Below are 23,609 nucleotides of genomic sequence, written 5' to 3'. Positions count from 1 at the left end.
TTATACGGTCGTTTTTGGCATATGCGCTTACACGCGCGAAGAAAACAAAACCGCACCTGTAATGACGCTAGTCTGAAACCGCCCTTAGGCAGTTTTTAACAAGCTTTTTTTTACTATAACCACTTTGATCTCATTATTATTAACAGAGAGAAGTATGTCTTTCAAACATTTGCAATTCTGTTATATATAAAGGTAGCTTCAAATTAGTTTTTATGTTCGATAACACGCATTGTCAAGCTTTCATTTATAGAATAAATAAATAAATAGTCTAATAACGCTTTCTAAACATAAAATTTCCTAATTTAAGTACTCTCATTGTGAGAGTGCCTGTGCCCAACAGCAGGACGTATACAGGGTGGCTCATTTACATCGGTCAGTATGGGAAAGTCTGAAACTATAAGGCATACGAAGATCTGTTCTTAGGACCCATGTTATCGATTTTAGTAACAAAAAAACTGCATTCATACTTAAAAAAAACCTGTACTCAACTCGGGAATCGAACCCGGACCCGGACCCGAAATACAATGCATTTTATTTACATTAAAGAATAAGAAATACAATGCATTTTATTTATTCTATTAGATATCGTGTTTTACGAGTAGGTAAACTATCGATATCCTCAAATAGAAATAAATGTAAATTTTATTTTTCAAAACAACCTAGTTCGATTCCCGTTCAGAGTATTCTATGAATGCAGTTTTTCTTATTATTAAGAACAGATGTTCGTATGTCTTATAGTTTCAGACTTTTCCCATACTGACCGATCTAAATGAGCCACCCTGTATAAAGATAATGATGAGGTGTGCACTGACCGTTGGCCGTGTTGACCTGCGACGCCACGAACAGACTCTGCACGTAGGCGCCCAGCGCGTTCACCACGTCCTGGAATATGTTGGTGGCGTGCGGCCGCAGGTCGTAGCACGAACAGAACGCCACCAGTAACTCTGGGGGACGAAATGATCAAATGAGGGCTATCGCGAATGAATTCGCCGCTAGAGGCGCTAGTGTAGCGTGAGGTCTCCGAAATGTCAAATCTCATAGTTTTTGGGTGAGCTACGCGGGTTTATTTATAATAAGATTTTTTGTGAATATTTTGCATAACCTGAAATTAATTATGGCAATTATGCGTTACGGGGCAATGAATGTCTGTGTTTTGAGACAGTTTTGTCTTTCGGAAACTTTTGTCCTCCCTTTTTTTCGGAAAAAAACGGGACTAAGCAATACTGTGGTTGCTGGATATTTTTATGGTACGGTTTTAAGGTGTTTTAAATATGATTTTAATCTAAACTTTGTTTTAACGCCCGTAATAACAGACTCTGAAAGCCACACTTAAAAACCTCACGCAACAGTGCGCCATCTGGTGAGACAAAAAACGATAGCCCTCATTAGCTTCATTGAGCCTATTGCTATTTCGCCTATTGCTTACCTCAGAGAGTCTCTGTTTATATACCTGTGTTTTCTGTACTGAAATGTTTTTAGGAATGTTTCTTGCGTAAGCAGGTAATAATAATTTAGAATTTTTGATAAAAACGGATTGTTTTTTTTATTACTAAAATAAACCGCCGTTTTTGGCAGTTTACTACTCACTGGGCTGTATGGTCATCTTGTGCAGCACTTCTAACGCCAGCGCCCGCTGCCAGAGGGGCTTGTCCGGGTCCAGGAACTTAATCGTCAGCGACATAAATATCTCGCATTCCGTCACCTGTAAGCAAATAGAAATGGCTAGTCTAGATCTATTTTGATTGCTAGTGGGTATCTGGAAGGGCTAGCCGCCCGTAATCTATTTACGCGCAGTAACGCGAGTTTCGCGAACACGCGTTTCCCAATATGCTATTAAATGTGAGCAAATCTTGATTGTAGCGCGTCACGTCGAATGGCATAATGGCGGCTCCTGAAGCTTGAAGTCTGATGGATGTGGGCAACGCAGGACCAGCCATCATGGCGTTTTTTGGGAGAGGCTGATAAAATAAATATAAATAAATATCAGGGGACAATTCACACCAATTTACCTAGTCCCAAAGTAAGCTTAGCAAAGCTTGTGTTATGGGTACTAAGCAACGGATAAATATAATTATATAGATAGATACATACATATATATAAACACCCAAGACCCGAGAGCAAACATTCGTATTTTTCATACAAATATCTGCCCCGACACGGGAATCGAACCCGGGACCTCAAGCTTCGTAGTCAGGTTCTCTAACCACTAGGCCATCTGGTCGTCAAAACCACCTACCTAATACCTAATAGTAACCATTTACCAACCAATAACCAACCATTAAGTAACCATTAATTTTATTTAGTAGTAGTACCTAATAGTAATCATTTATTTCAAACTACAAGAAACCATGAATCAGACAAAATTAAGATAAAACACAGAATATATTAAATTAATAAAATCAAAACTCAGAATTAAAATCATGATATAAATGCCAAAAAGGAAAAAAATATGAAAAAAAGCATAATTAAAGTTAAATACTATTAAATCAGAGTCAAACATTAAAAATAATAATAACAAAAATAAAACTCAAACATCAAAATCATTATCCAATGCCCTGTCAATACTAGAATATCTAACACAGCAAAACGTGCTTAAATATCTAATACGACTCTGTCTCCAGGGCCGGTTGAACATGTCAGACATTTTTATTTTCATTCCGCTGTGGCAGACATTGCGCTTGACTGTCCAGTGGCCGTCTTTCAGCAGTGGATGAAGTCACTCACCAGCAGACTGTGGTATTGATGCACCAGCACAGCGACCAGCCGCAACAGCCGCATGGTGACGGGGTAGTGCGGCCGCTCCGGCCCGCCCGGGCTCGCCTGCGCCGCCGGCGCCGCGCCCGGGATGTGGAGAGACGTGAATGCAGCCCTGCGCGCAAAAAGACATGTTACTGTGGTCAATAATCCTACTAATATTATAAATGCGAACGTTTGTGCGTGTGTGTACAGCAACTGACTCTTATGGCAAAAATGTCTCAGGTGACAAAAAACATTAGCGATCAAAGTCAAAGTCAAAGTCAAAATATCTTTATTGAATTAAGGCTATAACAAGCACTTATGAATGTCAAAAAAAATCTACCACCGGTTTGGAAAAACCTCTGCTGAGAAGAATCCGGTAAGAAACTCAACGAGGTATATATATATTTTTAAAACAGATTTACAATATTATTAAATGATATGATACATCACAAGTATTTAACACAACTTTATTTTTAACACAGTAGGTTCGCTATTTGAAGGGATCGCTAATGCGGATCGGAATTATTTCCAAATATCCCTGTCCATGATATAATCATTAACTTTATAATACGCCTTTGATATTAATGTCTTCTTGACAATAGATCTGAATTTTGTATCCGTTTCATTTATAATATTTTTTGGAATTTTATTATATCGAAATAAATAACTTATTTCTACATACAACGAACTGAAAAGTGATCTTTTTTTTAAAGTCTTCAATAAACGTTCGTTGACATTTATTGTAACACAATTGGAAAAACTTTAAAACAAAGCAATACGTAAAAGAAAAAAGAACTTCACTTACCTGTACTTTACGTTTGGTGAAAAGAGCCTTATTATCAAAGCGCAGACGTGTTCTTTTAATAAAAACCTAAATTCTGATATCTGTAACAAAAATGCATATATTAATTTCTTTTTTTTTAAATTACAATAATATGAACACTTTTATTAAAATATTTACCTTAAAAAATACAGGTGAGAAGTCGGTCAGGACTGTGTCCAAAAGTTCCAATCCAAAAGTCTTTGGCACTTCCGAGATACCCACTAACCAGTGTGCCGCATCTCCATTCACTAACTGGATTATGTCCTAAAGCAAAACACAATAGTAAAAAAATGTAGGTATGTTCTTGATTAGTTGTTGCCGCAATTTTTTCGCACCTCGTAAGAATTTGGAGGCTAAAAAATCACGTGAAGCGATTTTTCTGTTTCACGACAAAGTTTTTTTTATTTATTTAAATCTATCTATCTAATACTTTAAAACGAGCAATTCTTGTATATATATTTCGGGGATCTCGAAAACGGCTCCAACGATTTCGAGGGTTTTCGGGGATGAAAAATGGATCTAGCTTGGTCTTATCTCTAGGAAAACGCCTGTTGCCGAGTTTTAGCCGGTCGCCATATCTTTATTCGAATATAAAAAAAGATTCGAAAACACTAGCTAGCAAATCTTGGTACGAGATGGGAAAATCTTTCCTATTTGGCAGCTAGTACCAGATGGAAAAGCATTTCGTAGCTTAGCTTGCTACCAATTCTGGTTCATGTCAGCCGAAAGACGTCCACTGCTGGACATAGGCCTCCCCCAAGGCTCTCCACTCAGACCGGTCTTGTGCTTTCCGCATCCACCGCGATCCCGCGATCTTAACCAAGTCGTCGCTCCATCTTGTTGGAGGCCTACCGACAGCTCGTCTCCCGGTCCGCGGACGCCATTCGAGAACCTTCTGACCCCATCGGCCATCAGTCCTGCGAGCAATGTGCCTCGCCCACTGCCACTTCAGTTTCGCAATTCTTCGGGCTATGTCGGTAACCTTAGTTCTACTGCGGATATCATCATTTCTAATTCTATCCCGCAGAGAAACCCCGAGCATAGCCCTCTGAGTGACTTTGAGTTTTCTCATGAGGCCCATCGTTAGCGCCCACGTCTCAGATCCGTATGTCATCACTGGCAACACACACTCTGGTTACAAGATAGGAATTATTTTCGAAAATTGTTCCCATTTGGTAGCTAGCTACGGAATGGAAAAGCCAGTTCCTAGTTGCTAGCTACCAAATCTGGCTAAGAGGGACTAAAGGAATGCGTTAGCATTTTGTGTTATTTTTCTAAGCAGCGCGTAATCACTCACTTGTAAAATGAGGTATGCATCAACCGCACACGGCTTCATGTCTTTTGGAGCTTTGCTGTTTGTTTGCGGTCTCACATCAGCTGGGTTCACTTTTAGCGTGCCTGCAAGCAGAAAAAAAATATTAAAATTAGTACAACACAAAAAGGGTTACACAAATATCCAAAAACATTAGATTGCCATCTGACCGCTTACTTAGCTTAACGTTTGCATGATCTTTTTACTCAATTTTACAGCGACTCTATTTTACTGCGAGTATACTATCCCAATTGTTTAAGAATTATTTAACTTTTTGATAACCTGCTGATAAGCGATCAAGATTTTTTCTCAACTACCAAAGGGTATAGCAGGATATCCTTTGAAAAATTGCCCCCCAAAGCTTTGAGTTTGAAACTATAGTCAAACGGTAAACATAATATACCCTTTTGTCATAAGAATATTCTCTAAGAACTCCATACAGTCAAGTTCATAAATATACTGAGCGGCAAAAAATCTGGCCCTTAGATGCATGCAGAAAATAGATAATTTTGTAAGTAGAGTGGGCTTAATTTTATGGCCCTGAGTATGTACATTGCAATTTTTTTTCTAAGAAAGTGATTTCCTGCTTTAAAGGTAGGTATTTTTTACTCCAGGTTGCCTACTCAAAAATCTCACCCCTCGCTACTGTCGATCTCCTTTGGCCATAGGAATATTCTCTAAGAAGTCAGTAGATTACAAAATCCGGTCTCATCTGACCGCTCGCGCTCTCACCGTTAGCCTCTGCGAGCGCGCGTTCGAAGACGAGCGCGACCAGCTGCCGCACGGTGGCGGCGGCCGCGTGGCTCGTGCTCACGTCGCGCGACTCCTGCGCCGCCACCATGCGCATGCACATCACCATCGTCTGGAAACATACGTTAATAAAAATGCTTACTTATAACGAAGGTCCTTCACATTTGCATGAACATGCAAACCCACAAGTTTCAAATACAAATTCAAATCGTTTATTCTGCGAGTGCGCCTTGACCTTTTGAACGCCACACAGTGTGTAGCCGACTGTGGCGTTCAAAACGAGGGCTCATTTACATGTCTCTTCAACCAACTTTTTTTAATACAAGACTAATTTAAAATCCTATTTAGGGCTGCATTTCTACCAGAGCTGTAGGAGGATGCGCTGTGAGGAATCTGTTTTTCATAAAACAATGAAGCGAGAAACGCTTGGTTTGCTTATCGCTTCGCTGAGCTGTTTGCACTAGAGCTGTGCCAAATAAAAATACTAGTGACCAACACTGACCTCTCAGAGGGAAGAGTATGAAAAAAACCAGTCTGCTATCAGCTTTCTACTTAGCTTATGTGCTCAACCACAAATAGTAAGTTACAATGCTTACCCTAGCAAGAGTATCTCCATGCACCAGATCCGAGGTGGTCATGAGCAGTGCTGCAGTTTGGAGCAGCTTGAGCTCCAACACACCACCTTGGCCCAGCGTGTAGAGGCAGTCCACTACATGCCTCGCTCCTTTGGCGTCTATGCCCTGCTGAGCTATGAGTCGCTGGATCGTGCCAAGACAGAACTAGAAATGAATTGGCAGATCTTAATTTGAGATTGTAATTTTTAAGCAATTTATTGAATCAGGTGTTACTTTCAGTTGTCAGTTGATAGTTAGAGGTATTTGTAGTTGGTGGTTGTCAGGTGTTGCATAGACATAATTAGGATGCGGATACAACCATTCTGAAACACTAGTTTTTGTCTAGATTTTTAGGCCAAGCAAGGACATAAGATATTAAGAACATATTTTACAAAAATATGTATACCGAAATGTGTAATATAGGATAGCTTTATTTTAATTTAATAGTTATTTACTGTTTTCTGCTGTAAAATATTATATTTTGTTAACTTGATAACAAAACATTATGATTTATTGTGTACAAAATAAAGTCAAATTAGGCATAAAAAACTCACTTTGATGATCTTAAGGTCTTTGGACTCGCATCCCTGGACTAGCGGGTACAGTATTTGGTTGACAACTCCAAACAACGAGGCTTGAGGGTTGTTGGCAGCTAGGGCCAGCTTTTCTATTGCCTCGTCACATGCCTAAAAAAAAACATCTGACATTTTAGGTAGTTGTAATAAAAGTTGTCTTCTTTTGGGAAAAGAAAAGGTTTGATTGATTTACTTATTAACACCCAGTCCACATATAGAAATCTGACAATTGGATAGTATTGGGTAAAAAAAATTTTGTTCCATTTCAGCCTGCCAGTTAGATACTTATCGCAAAGTATTGGAAATCTTCGTATTATTTTTGTAATTTATTTATTTATTTATATTTTTATTATATTTATTCTCTATGTATATACCTGTGTTTTCTGTACTGCTTACTATGTGTTGTTGTGCAGTGCAATAAAGAGTTATTGTATTGGAAAAAAAAATTACAAAGATGAAGTGCAGCATAGTTCAAAAGTGGGAGGCCTGTGATGTCACACTGTGCTAAAAAGTGTCACACTTTGATGACACATGGAACTTTAACTGGCTATATTTTCATAATTTTTTTTTATTGACAAAAAGATATCTGTCCAATATTGTGTGACTGACAGACTAATTAGAATTATTGAAGGCACTAGCGTATTTAATGTGGAATCTCCTTTTAACATGTTCACAGGAAAAAAATATTTATGTGAAATTTTCATCACTTCGGAAGCTCTGCAATCTGAGTGAAGCTGTGGGTGTAAGCTATACTTAATTTTATCACCATTCACGCATCTTATCCGAGGATCCTAATAATGTACAAACAGATTTAAATAAAATTTGGTACAGAAATTGTTTAAGTCCCACCGGACTTAGTACATAGGAAGAAAATAATAGTGAACAATTTCAATCTGTCTTTCTACTGAAAAATACTTTTACAAAGTAAGTAGCAATAAAATTAAGATGACAGTTTTTCATATTGTTATGGATTCATATGTATGTACCAGTAATTAGAACTGTTGTTTTTTAATAAAAAGTTGGGTCACAATTTGTTTATCTTATTTCTATGGCATTGTAGTTTAAATAATTATTACAAATTAGGAAAATGCAGTTAATTTCTTGGAATTATAGCTCCATGAAGCCCTTGAAATTAAGTAGTATAGTAATCTCTTTATCATGAGTGTTAACTTGCAATTTCCTACTACATGTATGTATGTTACATAACTTAAATGGCTATTGGTTATTATATATTTCTATATTTATTCAGGCGCGCAGTGGGCCTTATTTACTCGTAAAAACTGTTAATATAAGCTAATTACAGATGAAAGGGAATGGGAGGTTTTTCATGATATTTGACTAGTATATACCTTATTTCGTGTTTTATTATACCTTGACAGAAAAGCAGAATAAAATATAAAATGCATTTAGCTTAACTTGTAATACAAAAGGAGTAATAAGCCACTAATACCTCTCTTATCTGAGGATATTTTTTCTTCGTTTCGAAACTCAGTGTTTTGAAGTCACTTTGTAGGACTTCCATAAACTTTTTAGTAGAGTCATCGCCGGTAACCGCACTCACGAATGCCATACTTAAAATGATGTATTATAATATAATTATTCAGTTCATCTTTTAATTAAAAATCACAGAAATTGAAAATATGCCATGTACACAATCGACATCACAATTTCATGTTCAAAAACTTATGGTCTAACGACAGATGCCTTTTGGCGATTAGGGCAAAATTTGATTTACCGAATGTAACCCTTATGTTGTTTTTAAATAATAATCTTCAAAGTTTTTTTTATACAAAATGAGTTAAAGTATTTTTATTTGACTGCAAAAAGAAAATGAATTTATCGAAATAAATTACATAAAAGTATTGGTTTCGAATGTACTTCTGAAGCCTTCTGTTATACGAAAAAAAAACATTTTTGCATGAATGAAATTTACGTATAAAGGATATGCTACTACGAAAATCTAAACTCGAAGTTCGTGTCGTGCTGTCCTTCTGACACATACTATTTAATACGAGAGCAAGAGGGACGGTACGATACGAACTTCGAGTTTCAAGTTTCGTAGTAGCCCTTATGTTTTGTGTGTTACGTATAGGTTACGTATAAAGGATATAACAGAGTATAAAGAACAATCTTTTAGCCAAGCGGATTTTTTTTTTCAACTATAAGCAGTGCTACAAAAGTTAATGACATGGCAAATCAATATTTTATTGAGATGACTTGCGTCTTGCGTGAAATGTATTTTAAATGTCAAGCTGTCAACAATTCCTTGTATTGCCATGATAAAAATATATGTGAAATTAATGGAATCGATTGATATTTAAAATCGAAAACTTTGATATCGATACAGAATGTTGCGTTGAAAATGTGTTTAGCAGTCAGAAAGATTTGAATGCAAAAAGTAGGCTGTTTTAAAAATAAATGTAAATTAAATTGAGAAAATATTACTTGAATTTAAGTCGCATTGACGGCATAGTTTTTTTTACCAATAGAAGTATTATAAAATAAAAGTGTTGCGCTTCTTGCGATTGTTACATTATAGGTTCCAAGTGTTATCGATTGTTCAAGATTAGAAACTGTTACTAAAATCTTTTAAGGAAAACAGAAAATAGATACTTTTTAAATATGCAATAACGCAACTTCTAAATTACACTTTCACGAACAGTATTTTGTAATTGTTTCAAGTTTTTCGCGCAGAAGAAAAATCCTTTATTTGTTCTAGTTCAAGGCGAACTTCTTGAAACTCGCATCGCATTGAACTGAACGATATTAATCGATAACAAAGGCGAACGATTATCATGACATATTTGTTGAATCGAATAGCAACTTAGCTAGCAAGCAAGATTTCATTAGTATAGATAGATAGTAGGTATTCACATCGCGCATCTTTACAATGGTGTGATTCCAGATTTTTATTTGTAAGTATTTATAGAATCAAATATCAATTTAGCCAAAGTAACCGTTGCGAGACGATAAAAGTCCCAAATGAATTCAGCGATATCGAACCAGAGGTAAAATATGCATACTTTGCATAGTAATTTTGCTTTGTGATCTTGACGTACTGTCATTTTCAATTTTACTCAATTTAATTTCGCTGTACGCCATTCTTATTGCATTAAATAGAACGGCCGATGTCTGCAGATTGTAGCGCGTCTTTAAATAAAGCCAGGGGGACCGCGGCGGGAGTGCAAGGTGCCCGGTGGCTCGCGATTTACGATCCGAGTTTTTCGGTTGGTGACACCCGCTTTCGTGTTTTTTCTCGTCACATTTGTCTTCAGTGCCGGCTCGTCTGGTAGTTTTTTTGAGTGTTTTGTGGTTTATTTCGTATTGATTACGCGTTTGGCTCAATCGGTGGCCAAGATTGCCGAGGAGTTGGTTTTTGTTTATGCAGTGCAGTCTGTGACGACGATTTCGGGTTATCGAATTTTAAATCTTCAATCATGTAATCAACGCGCAGCGATAAACAATGCGACGTGCCTGCTCGGGTTCGCATTTGTTTATAACATCTTTGTGCGCCTGATAACTGGGACAATCTTGTTTATTCTAAACACCCCTGTGCATTGCAGAGCTCTGATGATAAGTGTTCTGAGCAAAATGATCATATAATGCCTGAAACATGAACTTGAACTTGTTATGTAGTGAAACCTAATTAGCATTGAAAATGTGATTAATCTGGCTTTAAATAGAAACAGATTAGTCAGGCATGTCACTGTGATTGCACTGATAAGAATGATGTATAGCGAGGCTATTTCATCTTAATTACAGACATTTTGAATTGTGCAGTTTCAGAGATACATATACTAGACCAATTTTCATATTGACTTGAAAGTGATAGTACTTTTGAATGTATAAAACCTACTAATATTAAACCATAGGGTTGTGAAGATTTTTTTTACATAATCATAATCATAATTATTTATGGTTTTATACATGTACAAGATCTTACCAATAAAATCATGTCCCAGTATAAACCCTGTTAGGGCACATCAATTATTCATAAATTTACTTATTATTAATATTCTATTAAATAAATTAAATTTATAAGCTAACTCTTTATAAGCTACTGTCAAAACACTCTCTTATAGTATAAAAACTCTTTGATAGCAAATAATTCTTCAGTCTTGTACAATTTTTTTTATTGTTTTCAGTTTCCTTTATATTAATCAGAATCATATTGTAGACTTTTACCGCCATATGATATGTGCCTGATTTTACGATTGACATTTTGGTAAACAAATTGACTAGCTTATTCCTACTCCTGAGGTTATGCCGAGATTGAGAACCGTCATCCTCATTTCTGCTATAACTACAAACACAACAACAAACAGTGCTACAAGCCAAAACAAACAATAGTACTATAGTTTATTTAGGCTTGTAACACTGACCGTTGGTACTTCCACAATAAGCACTAGGTTAATTTGGTAGTCATACACAATTTCTTATTGGCAGTGAAATAGTTTGATAGCTGTGCTGCCAGGTCTCGTGTAACTGATTCAAAATATCAGGAGCTTACCAAAGGTAATTGCAGTCAGTATCCGATTGTAAGATGTTGTTTAAGTGGGGGTTAACTTTTTTTTTTTCTTATTTTTGTTGAGACTTGGAACACTCCAGGTGATCAGTTCCCTACACAAGGGACAAATCAAAGAATTAAGAAGTGGTATATTGAAATGGCTTTTGTCAGGTGTTGGTTCTGAAAGCCAGTCAGATGGTCTAGTCTTCATCAATCTTTTTTTCATGCATATGTCAAATGTTTACCATGTTTAGTATGAAAATTAATGATTTTATAGCAATTTTAAAAGGATCAAAGCCACCCTGAGGCCTTATTGTCTAACCCGCTGGCTCTTGTCAATCTTGTTATCACTTTCACCATCACTCTCTCTCACTTTTTCTGTCACCATCTTACACCATTAGACAGAAAGAGATAATGAATGCGATACCAAGCGTCAAGACAATACAGCATCTGGATTATAGTTCACCCAATTCCTAAACTATGGCCGTAAGATTATAAAGCAATTCTAATTTATAATATTTTAAACATCTCTGATTTTCACTCATAACTATACTCACAAGCTAAAATACCGCATAACTTCCCATACAAAGTTTTATGAAAAGTGATGGTTATTTTGCTTGTGAGTATAATTATTATATCTCTGGACTTTCACAAGTACTATTCATTTTACTAAAATTACCTAAATAGACACATTTGGGTATCTTGAGTCCTGTCATGACCGTAGCTGCTGCAATGTGGTTGAAAATGTTGAAATGTTAAAATCATTTCAGCAAAACATAGTTTTAATTGTTTATTAAGCCTCTTGGTTCAGATTTGAATACAAAATAATTAAATTTGGAAAATATCATGCACATATCAATCGTCATAAAACTTTACCCCAATTTCGTCATACTAGCTTTTATATATTTTGTTCAGAATGATATCAGAAACCACTTCCTTCATTGCCAGAAACTTTGTAGCGGGGAACCCCCTGCCAGACAGCCCTAAAATTATGTTTAAATAGATGCCTAACAAAATGATAGTGCTTATAATACTTTAAAATTTAAAGTTTATAATATAATTAGGATCCATTGCAAATACCCAATGTGCATGTGATTATAAAAACTTTGCTAATATTATTTTGTCAGGTATCTATTCAAATATATTTATGCTCCTCTCATCCACTCAAAGGTTGACTGGTAGAGGTCCCTTAAAGGGATAAGTTCGCCTTTGTACATATATCTCAATGTTTGTCAATTGTGTTTGTTACTTATTTTGTACAATAATGAGTTTACATACATACATATTTTACTATTTTAGGGTTGTCTGGCTAGGGGTTGCAAAGTGTCTGGCAATGAAGGAAACAATTTCTAATATAATTCCTAACAAAATATATAAAAATTGAGTATGAAGAACGTTTGATACATGATATTTTCCAGAGTGCATGATATCCAAATTTTATTGCTTGGGATTGTTCTTGTCTGTGTTAGTATCATATAAAACAAACTTTCGTCCTTTATACTACAACAAAGGTCTGGCTGGCGCAGGCTCTGGCTCTAACATTTTCATACAAACTACGAGGGCTGCACGGAAAGTTTTGGGAATCCAAAACTTAGAAACTTAATTTTGGCACATATTATACCATTTATTTTATATATAATCAAGATTGTTTTTTTGGAGTATTTTTTGGATTTTTTATTTAAATTCCAAATTTTTGTTACTTTTACGGTCATCTCGTAAAACCTATATCGAAAATACAAACTGAAATATAGATGCACAGAAAAACCAGAAAAATAAGACCAGCGCTGGGAATCGAACCCAGGTCCTCGGCATTCCGTGCCGTGTGCTATACCGCTACACCACCCACCACTATATATATAATCCGTAAAATATTTTTTGATACGAATTACATACAAGCACATACATATCGTTGTTGAGAAGATTTAATGGCATAAACAAATGTTCTGATTTAGCAGAAGAACGATGACCAGGGACGTCGCTATAATATAAAAGTGAGAAATCTTTTAACGATACTTTTAAATTAACGTTAACATTATGTGAACAGCTTATAACGTAAATTTTTTATACCGGTAAAAATTGTAAAAGTAACGGTATATCGTTTAACGTTAATTACGATTTAACGTTAAATCTGTTTGACAGAGGTAACGTTACCAACTTTTTACCGGTATTTGAAGCCCTGCTTCAAAGACTACAATATACAGGTGGTATTCAGATTTTAAACGCGACCGTGTATCACTCACGGAGGACGTGCGTGAAGGTCGACCAAAATCGGCCGTCACTCAAGAAAACATCGATGCTGTGCTGTGCATCAAATGATAAAAGAAGACCGGAATGTGACATACCGGGAAATTCAAGAGTGCTTGGGTATTGGAATGAGTCAGATACAAATTATTTTACGGGAAGAATTGGGCGTGCGAAAGTTGTTTTCCCGCTGGATCCCTCATTTATTATCTGACGAGCAAAAAGCGACTCGTGTCAATTGGTGCCGCAAAACTTTGAATAAATTCAACGGAGGAGGCTCAAATGCAGTTTTTAGTGTCGTATCGGGTGACGAGTCGTGGATATATGCATATGAGCCTGAATCTAAAAACCAGTCACGAGTTTGGGTCTACGAAGATGAGCTCTCGCAGCACGGCCAAGAAGATGGTGGCCACGTTTCTCTCAAAAACGGGTCATGTAGGTACTATTCCTCTCGAAGTTCGTAGAACGGTCAATGCCGATTGGTACACAACTATTTATTTGTTTGCGCCGAGTATCTTTGATGAACTCCAATAGTACATTGTGTCTTAAGGGCGGTAAACAAGGAATTACGAACGAGAGTCTATAAGACTGAGGGCTTTAATGAGTCGATGTTCGTAATTCTAGTACCGCCCGTGCGACATACAATGTTTTTCATCACATTTGCGAGTAACATTGTATATTTGTAAAAGAAAAACTAATATTTTTTCAATTGCTGACTACGCTCTTGGCAGCGCCAGCCTCCGCGCCGCCCCACCCCATGTGCCCGTCGTGCGCGCGCCGCGCTCCTCCAGGCGCAGCAGCACGTCATGCAGTATCACACTCATTGACCGACCTTGGGCTTCATGACATGAAAATTAGTACGCGCAATGACTCATTTACCGACCACGGGTTTCATGAGTGTTAACGCATCGCATCGCAGCGCCATCTAGCAGAGTACGCAATGTACTATCAACGGACGTAACAAGGAACGCAAGTCGATAAAGCAGCAAGCGCCGCGCACGCCGCGGCCCTGCTGCCCCTTTCCCCCCCTGGTGCTTTATAAGCTCCACTTTTAAAATGTATCGAGTCATTCTCACTAATTTTTTCACGTTTGTAAACCTATCGTAACGAAGACACAATAAATTAATTACTTATATTTAAATAAAACGAATCATTCTGCCCGAGTTGCACCCTAGACCTCACTATAGGCAGGCTAGAAAGAAAGGAGAAAGGAGCGCAAGAATTCCGAAGCTGATCAAGACCCGTAAGATCCTCAACAATGAGAAGCACATTAAGGTCGAGGGCACTGTTTCGACACTGTTTACGAGCAAGTGAGATGAAAAAGAATAACCCTAATCGCCGCATCATCCTTCACCACGACAATGCCAGCTTCCACACCGCTCGGAAAACAACTGAGTATCTGAACGGTGAAAACGTCGAACTCCTGGACCATCCTCCATACCGCCCCGACGTAAGCCCCAACGTCTTTTTTACATTCCCCAAAATCAAGGACAAGTTGCGTGGTCAGCGGTTTCAGACGCCGGAAGAAGCAGTGGAGGCCCTTAAAAAGGCCATTTTATCAACCCCTACTTCAGCGTTCAATAAGTGCTTTAAATACTGGTTTGAACGCATGGAAAAGTGCATAAAATATAAGGGCGAATACTTTGAGAAACAATAAAAATACTTTTATCCAATTTAACTGCATATTTTTATCTATTCCCGAAACTTTCAGTGTGACCCTCGTATTACAGCACCCGAGATATCTATCACGCTTAACAAAACAAAATTGGTGTTGTATGTAATAATCTCAGCTGCCGACAGGGGAAGTTGGAAGTCCGAGGGTGAGGCCTTTGCCCAGCAGTGGGACATAGAAAATGGCTAACGAAAAAAAAATGTAATAGTTATGATATTATGAGTAAACATCATCTGAATTTGGTTAATTGATGTTTGTTCATCGTTGTAGGCATTCATGTGGCATGGTCATGTCATGACATGACTGAACTTTGATCGGATTAGTGCTATATCAATCTATATATAGCAATAACAAAACGTGAGAATATCTTATCAATTTAATTAATATTTAAACATAAACAGACTGTCTAGTTAAAATCTGGATAAATCTAGTGGATCTGCTATTCAAGTCAAGGTTAATACTATTGATATTGCGATTTCAATTGAATTTATCATATTTTATTGTTACCTACATCTACATAAGTATTAGTTAGTGCCACCAGAGTTGAGGTCATACGCACAAGAACGTGTCATGTAATGACAGCGGGATTTTGACATTCACTCATTCATTTCATTCATTCTCCTTTTGTGCTATCAGTTTTTCATGTAGCTGTGTGTGTAATCTAGTCATTCACTTCAACTCTCGTGGCACTGCCTATACCTATGTTAAACATATTACTGAACCACATAGTACTATATATAAAATTAATTGAAAATTGTCTTTTATTGTTTCAGATAGCAACTTTAACAACCCGATTAAGCAATATTTCCAAAATCTTCCAAAAGACTGTAACATTTAGTTTCCCCAAGAAAAAAGTGCTTGAAAGCTAGAGTTGAGGATGCCAACAGAGAGAGAGAATCAAAAGACGGAATTAGTTATTTATTTTACTAGTAATAATTATTATTAAAGAAAATAATCCTTCTAGTTATCGCTTCTAGTGTTATAGATACATGATAAATTAAATTTACTCATAAAAGGAAATGAAACATTTAACGTCAAGATTTCGATTGGTCTTATTTTAGTTTACGATATTAACGAAATGAACTGTCACGAAAACTGGAGAATTCTTTAAATAAAGTCGACCGGGATAATCATTTGATGGACGAAAATGGACAATATACCTTCGAACATGTCTCTGCGAAAGCAAAGGAAAGACAATTTGATAACCCGGAAACAGGACAAAAGTCCGGAGAAGACTATCCGGGGGACTCGAGGGGCGTACCGGGCCGTCCCGTCCTCCTCCAAGCGCGAGGAGGACGTCGAGGGCTCCGACAGGCTGGAGCGCCCCAAGAAGTTCATCTCGCAGAACAAAAGCGGCTACGGGCTCGGGAAAAGACCGGACTTTGCGCTCAAGAACCGGAATGTGCATTTAGCTTCCTCACGATATGGCCAGGTGAGTGGACTCTATTACTTTTTTTTTTAATGGTAGGGGGCAAACGAGCTTTAGATTGAAACTGACAGTTAGGAATAGGTTTTCGTCTGCCAAGAATTCGTTTATCACTATTTCGCAGAAACTATGTAATTTTCCGGGATAAAAACTATCCTATGTCCTTCCCGTGGACTCAAACTATCTGTGTTTCATCTAAATCGGTTCAGCGGTTTAGACGTGATGAGATAACAACTAAACCGACTTACAAACATTTGCATTTATAATATTACTGGGATTTTTTGATATTGTTTGTTTTGCAAATATACGTGGTTTTATTTTTACCTTCAATATATTTTCTCGCTTCTGAGGTAAACAGTTATATGTGTCACACGAGACCAAAGTGTTTTTTGCATCTCGTGTGTTTGAATCCCTCGCTACACTCAGAATTCTAACAGAATCACTCGCTACGCTCGTGATTCAATTATACAAGCCTTCGCTTTTTTGGATTCAAAATCAACACTTGCAGAAAAAACAACTTGATCTCTTGTTGCAAATAACTACATATTTTTGTATAATTTCTGTCAATATCTGCTCTCAAGAAGGCACGAGACATGATTCAGCTACATTACGCGTTGGAATAACCTAGTTACAAGACTTCCAAGTTAGACTAGAAAATGATCCTACCATTTTGGTGCATTTGTGCCTAACGTACGAGTATATCGAGCTCGGGAGTTTCCTGGCAGACCGCCAGCGCGCGCCCGACCCTATGTGATCGCCATAACCATTAGCAGACCTCGCGTCAGTCGCTTATCTACCTACATTTTTACGAGTTACCTGTCTGTCCTAGTTGCGGTCCCTAAATGGCCAAAATTGCTTGACGACGCTTGACGCAACGCCAAGCGTGCTTGTCAATCATCGGCGTTTATTTTTCTCTCACTCACTCATATCACTATGTGTGTTTTTATCACCAGTACGTTTGCTGAATGAAAACCAAGATTTAAAAAAAAATTTGAACACAAAAAATGCAAAAAATATATTCTCGGGTAGGTAGATATCAAGTGATTCGTCTCATTCTGTATTAATCACTCATTCTTTATTCCTCTTGTTCGCTAGCTGTCCCTATCTTTCTTAGTTTAAGTCTGTAATTTCTCTCATTCTTAATAAATAGGTAAGTCTTATTCGTTTTTCGTCACGGTCTTCCTTGGACTCATTCTTCATTCTTCCATTTAGATTTTTGTCCATTCACTTATTCGCCTAAATTTTTTCCATACGTTCGATGCTGGTAACATTCGTAATTCGTCTCTTTCGTTTTCAGTCCAATTGTAAGTTCGCTACATTATTAACTACGCCGTCAATTCGACAACGGACGACCGAACAGCGATGATAATTTTATTTTAAAAACTGGACCCATAAAGAAACTAATTGGTGACCCCTGCCCTAATATGTGGAATCATAAGTAGGTATGAGTACTTAATCACAAGACTCAGCATGTCTCTGCTCTGGTGGGAAAGCAGCCAGTCACTCAGTTGACATGTAGTACGAGGTTTCGCAACATCTGATCTTGCTCTGAGTCAAGCAGGTCATTATGGCTGTGGGTGGTCCCAGGTCAATTGAACCCCGCGCGACGCCTATTCGCGAACACTCGATTGGCCCACCTTTGTAATGCCGTTAAATTAGGTATATATAACCGCTGGAATTAGAGACATGCAATTTTGCTGATTCATTTTGTAATTTTGGGGAATTACCATAGATTTTTTGGGGCAAGGAGGAATTTTAGTCGAAATTGGGAATGTAGACAACTGGAAGTCTGGCGTAACATGCACATAGGCTACTTTTTATCCCAAAATTCTTACGTGATTGGGATAAAATCCCAAAATTTTAACCACTAGCGCGACGCGCGAGACGCGATTTTTCCGGATTAATTATTGGACACAATGTGAATTTAATTTAAGGTACAACATTTGGCTCAACACGTGGTTAGGTTATTTTATTGCGTTTCATCCAACGTTCCGGTCCACACTTTGTTGCGCCCAATAACATTGAGTTGTAAACCTATAATAAAGACGCCATTAACTGGCATTAACCCATTGTGTGGACACTTTGTATTTTATTGCATTCCCGCAATGACTTAATCCTCGTTAAAAATTTGCTGTTCATAACAAAAATATTCAGAGTATCTACAGTTTTTTTTCTTGACACATGCGGGTTGGTTAGTTAATCAGGAACAGATATAATTCAGTTGCACCCTAAAACTTAAGTATGAGAACTTGTAATATAGTGAAAGAAAGTTTAAATGGACATAGGTATTTATATTCTATTTCGATAAAGAAAAAAAAAGAAAGAAAGAAAAAAAAAGAAAAGACAGTTTTTACACAGGCTAAGTAAAAATCAATCTTCTATCAATCTTCTTCTTCGTAAAGACTTTGACATGGAAAACCTTTTCTCACTTTGACAAAACGTAAATAGAGGCTTACTTTTTTATTTTAATCTAATCAATTTTTATTTTATCAGGAATCATGGTGACCCTACTCTATAATATAATGGACCTTGAAAAAAATTGCACTTAAAATGGCAATTATACTTGGATCTAGATTCAATAGGGTGATTATTTTGTGGAGGAATCACGTTTCTAATTTTTGCATCTTTGAAGTAAGAATGACAAACATCAAACTTTAATTGACTGGATAACCTGCGTTAAAAACTATTTCTATTTACGACTTGGAAGTCACCCTGTATGTTTTGCTGCCGGCATATTCCTTCTCATTGTATTATTAAGAGGCATCCCCAAACTGGTTTTTAAAACTGGATAGGAAAACATTCTTTCACTCCTGAAATTTAACCCTTTCTCTCATCCCCACGCCTTTATTTCCCGTTTCGGTTTCCTAAAACCCATTGGCTAAGCCATGCTAAAACGGCCAGCCCTTTGTGACCAAGTTTTACGACCAAAACACAATAACAGCATGTCAAGGGGCACTACAAGTGTATTGACATTGTATGCACGACAAACTACACAGAAACGTGATTTCACGACTCGGCCATAAATAAAGTGCTGTGTCCACATTTTCAAAACAAATTTACCTAGACGTGATGTGCAAGTGCAAAGTACATGCGCGCGCGGGCGCGGTATTGTTTCTTTACTAATAAAATAACGTAGTGGTATCATGTTTGGTGATGGTGAGGCTGCTTAACCATTTGAGTGGCTGCAGCGAATCAGCACGTGCCGAGTGTGATGTAAGATGTAAACTATGTACCCATAGTACCCATAACCCATAACCCAAGCATTGCTTGCTTTAGGACTAGGTCAATTGGTCTCAAGTTTTCCGTGATATGTGTTTGTATTTTAAGCAAATCGAAAACGTACGACATCTGTTATAAGCTGAAACGCAAGCGGAAGGGGGCAAAGGGCATTGGTCAATGTGCGTCTAAAAGGCTCATTTCTCTATGTTACAAATATGTTGTTCGTTTCGCTTAGCAAATCTCTCAATAGTTTATCTGATGTTAGGTACACTAAATGCTCGATTGTCGACTCTAGTTCCTAGTAACCTTCGTGGTCTCTCAATTATAGGTAACATCGCAAGGCGATATTTTTTAGCGACAGTCTCGTGAACTCTGCGTCGCATCCAATATTGCTTATTGCCCTTGTTCCTCGCATCCCGTTACTTTGATTAAATAATAGATGTTTTTGTATTGGTCCTCGTTTTCCTGATAAACAGGAAAGTGGTTTGGTTGCCTAGTTAAATTGTCATATGCAGGGAAATCCCACGAGTCAACTAAAAAATGTAATTAAATCGTTGATTATAAATATTATAATGTATATTTAAACCCTTATGAAAGCTTTTTAATTACTTGCAATGTATGTATGTGCGGGTCAAATCTTGCAAGTTAAATTTCACCCGATTTGATTTCAATTGAAATTTGGCATACTTATGTAAATTGCGTGACAATACAATAATGTGGTAGTGACATCCTGGTAGTCCGGCCAGGATCGTCTCCGCAGGACGGAACTCTTCAACGGTTATTGGCACCGACTTGAAACTTGGTATGCAAATGTAGTTTGGGCGACAATGCAAGTACAGTCAACAAAAAGTACAGTCAGCAAAAAAAAGCTTGTATTAAAAATTAAATTTTTACCAAAAACTTATTTTAGACAGTGCGTGTTGGACTTCTACTTACACAATATTAAACTATGATTATTTTTTTACCGATTGAGTCGGAAAAAATCCCTTTCGTCAAGCCTGCATATGCTTACTTATTGCGTATTTAATTTTGCTCCTAATTTATAACAGACAAAATTCAATTCTTGCATAATTTTGACAAAATTCATTTCGGACGCGTTGACGGTAATAATTTTGGACCGTATTCAAAATAGTGAATTAATCTCGACAATGTTCCATTTGTACTTAATGACAGCAAATGGTGCAGGTGGTAGGACCTTGTGCAAGGTCCGCCCGGATTGCTACCACCATCTTGCTCGTTAATCCTGCCGTGAAGCAGCAGTGCTTGCACTGTTGTGTTTCGGCGTGGAGAGTAAGGCAGCCGGTGAAATTACTGGCACTTGAGGTATCCCATCTTAGGCCTCTAGGTTGGCAACGCATCTGCAATCCCCCTGGTGTTGCAGGTGTCTATGGGCGGTGGTGATCTCTTACCATCAGGAGACCCACTTGCTCGTTTGCCATCCAATCGAATAAAAAAAAATGTAGATCTATGGGCAGTTAGATACGTTGCAGTTCCCCTGTAACGGCCCTTAGTAACAAAGCATCATTATTCTCCATTTGGGGAGGTAAGGTACAGAACCTTAATAAAGTTTTTAGTATTCTATAATATTTCGCCAGCAATTCTGCCCACGTCACACCCTCTGTTCCGTGAATGCCTTGGCCAAACAGTTCAGTTTGTCCATCGTCTGTTCAATCGATGACAAATTTATTTTAGACTGTACAAACATCGGGTTCTAAATACTAACCTACGTTTTGTTTTACGGCGTTGTCATGTCATTATCATTAGATGCAGTAATGGGAATCGATTTGGAAATAGTATTTTATGCAACTGTATCGTAATACCGGTCCTTAAAACACGAGTGTGGTTGCCGAGTTTATAATAGGGTCACATGAGTGTTTTAAGGCCTAATTACGTACAGTTGCATACAATATTTTATCTATATCCATATATTAAATCCTCTATCATGTGTTCAAGTCAAGAACCATTGAGAATGACCTGCATTAACGAGAACTAGGTAGGTATGTCTGCCCCACGAGCTGCGCGCGCGACGACCTGCTGCTGCACGTGGTCGGACCTTACCAAAACTTCGCCTTCCGGTACGCGGTTGCCACTCGGAGCCTCAGGGCCGTATAGGCTTAATAGGATAGGGTTGGAATTGGAATTGCGAATGTGCCATTTTTTATGTTTTGTTTTATTAAGTCTATTTATCGAATAAACGCTGGTAGGTACATAAATACACATTCACAGAAGCTACAAGAAACGTAAGTTCGAAAAATTGTTTTCATTATAGCCATCGAATAAAATTGCCTGTGAAACTGCAACGCAAACCGAAATTCTGTTTCGGCTAGACTCAAAGAAGAAATTACGATTTACATAAGGTACAACCTAAAGGCCAGTAACCCGAATAACTTAGGTCTTGGTCGAAGTTCAAAGACCTAGCGTTTAATGCGAACGCTAACGTGGGCTAGAACGGAACCCACGTATTGACGCAGTGACGTCAATTACTAATTATGCGGTATGGTAATGATATAAAGCTTTTAGCGGTTAGAAAATCTACCTTGTAGGGTAAAGTAAGGAAGAAAGAAAAAAAAAATTCTAGATATTCAGGTTATTTTCTGGTTTTTGAAGTGTGTTGGGGTTGATTCGGTTTAGAAACACTGACCATTGTTTCACCGCATCTGAGGAAACGTGGGAATCCTAATTTTCAGCTTGCATATTAATATTGTTAAAGCGAAAGTAATTCTGTCTGTCTGCCTGTCTGTTACCATTTCATGCTTAAATCAGCGTTTCCACCAATTATTGCGACGAATGTATTTTTCATTAACCAATAGAAACAGCCAAAAATTATTCAATTAATTAGCTTTAGAATATATTAGAATAATTTAACAAAATTACATGTAATAATGATATTACCAATAAAGGAGTATGAGTATGAAACGCCTCATTTACCTCGCCTCGCACAGCACATCTTTGGTGGAAACAGCTGAGCGGAGCAGAGGTGAGGTTAATGCCCGACAAGTGGGAACAGGCTCTAACTAAAGGCTGAATTTACAATATAACATAGTCTAACGTAACACGACCTTAAGAGAGTCGCTGGTAGCGGATGGATGCAAGGGGCTGAAGACAGAGTATTGTGGCGCGCCATGGAAGAGGCCAGTGGCGTAGCGTGGCTATCAGTCGCCCGGGTGGAAGAACATTTTGCCGCCCTCTTATTTAGGGTACTCATTCTAATCGGTCCGAATCGTAGGTGCGACATTTTATTTTGTTATGGAATTATCATCATCATCCCAGCCTATACACTTCCCACTCTTGGGCACAGTTCTCCTTTTAGAATGAGAACACTTGGGCCGTAGTTCCCATGCCATTAAATTTTTATGGTATTTTGCCGCCCCCCACAACTACGCTATGCCACTGGAAGAGGCCTATGTCCAGCAGTGGACTGCTGTAGGCTGTTCATGATGATGATGATGATGAACTTAACACAGTAGCGGTACATGCCTTCGTTAGCTCGTTAAAAACAAGAGCACATGGATCTAGAAATGGACAGTGTCCCGTCGTGTCATTGTCTCGAGTTGTGACGCAAATTGTAGTTAAGAGTAAGAATGGTTTATTAGCTGATAAATCAAATACACACACAGAGACACTGACTTAGTTGGTACTGCTTATGTGACGTCGGTCATGTACCAGCTCTGTGCAAACCAAACTTATACATTATAGGAATCTTAGTGCGGACATCCTTGCGTTCTCGGAA

General features: G+C 37.8%; 2 protein-coding genes across 2 annotated transcripts in view; one reads left to right on the top strand and one right to left on the bottom strand.

The window, feature by feature from the left end:
* mon2 (Mon2 homolog, regulator of endosome-to-Golgi trafficking) overlaps positions 1-8,479 on the bottom strand; it is a 49,420-nt gene extending 40,941 nt beyond the window's left edge. The window contains exons 1-10 of the mRNA XM_074102906.1: positions 8,265-8,479; positions 6,794-6,925; positions 6,222-6,404; positions 5,608-5,737; positions 4,861-4,961; positions 3,702-3,827; positions 3,546-3,625; positions 2,726-2,870; positions 1,588-1,702; positions 813-944 (exon numbers count right to left, since the gene is read on the bottom strand). Of these exons, the coding sequence (XP_073959007.1) occupies positions 813-944; positions 1,588-1,702; positions 2,726-2,870; positions 3,546-3,625; positions 3,702-3,827; positions 4,861-4,961; positions 5,608-5,737; positions 6,222-6,404; positions 6,794-6,925; positions 8,265-8,384 (1,264 nt within the window). The 5' untranslated portion in view covers positions 8,385-8,479. The remainder of the gene's footprint in view (positions 1-812; positions 945-1,587; positions 1,703-2,725; positions 2,871-3,545; positions 3,626-3,701; positions 3,828-4,860; positions 4,962-5,607; positions 5,738-6,221; positions 6,405-6,793; positions 6,926-8,264) is intronic.
* Positions 8,480-9,643: 1,164 nt separating this feature from the next.
* The window catches only part of LOC141438623 (uncharacterized), a 59,937-nt gene continuing 45,971 nt past the window's right edge, over positions 9,644-23,609 (top strand). The window contains exons 1-2 of the mRNA XM_074102488.1: positions 9,644-9,729; positions 16,008-16,666. Coding sequence (XP_073958589.1) covers positions 16,382-16,666 — 285 coding nt within the window. The 5' untranslated portion in view covers positions 9,644-9,729; positions 16,008-16,381. The remainder of the gene's footprint in view (positions 9,730-16,007; positions 16,667-23,609) is intronic.

This window comes from Choristoneura fumiferana, chromosome 19 (genome assembly GCF_025370935.1).
Source record: "Choristoneura fumiferana chromosome 19, NRCan_CFum_1, whole genome shotgun sequence".
NCBI classification, from domain to species: Eukaryota; Metazoa; Arthropoda; class Insecta; order Lepidoptera; family Tortricidae; genus Choristoneura; species Choristoneura fumiferana.
The sequence above is the reverse complement of the archived record's forward strand: the minus strand, read 5'-3'. Positions and strand labels throughout refer to the sequence as shown.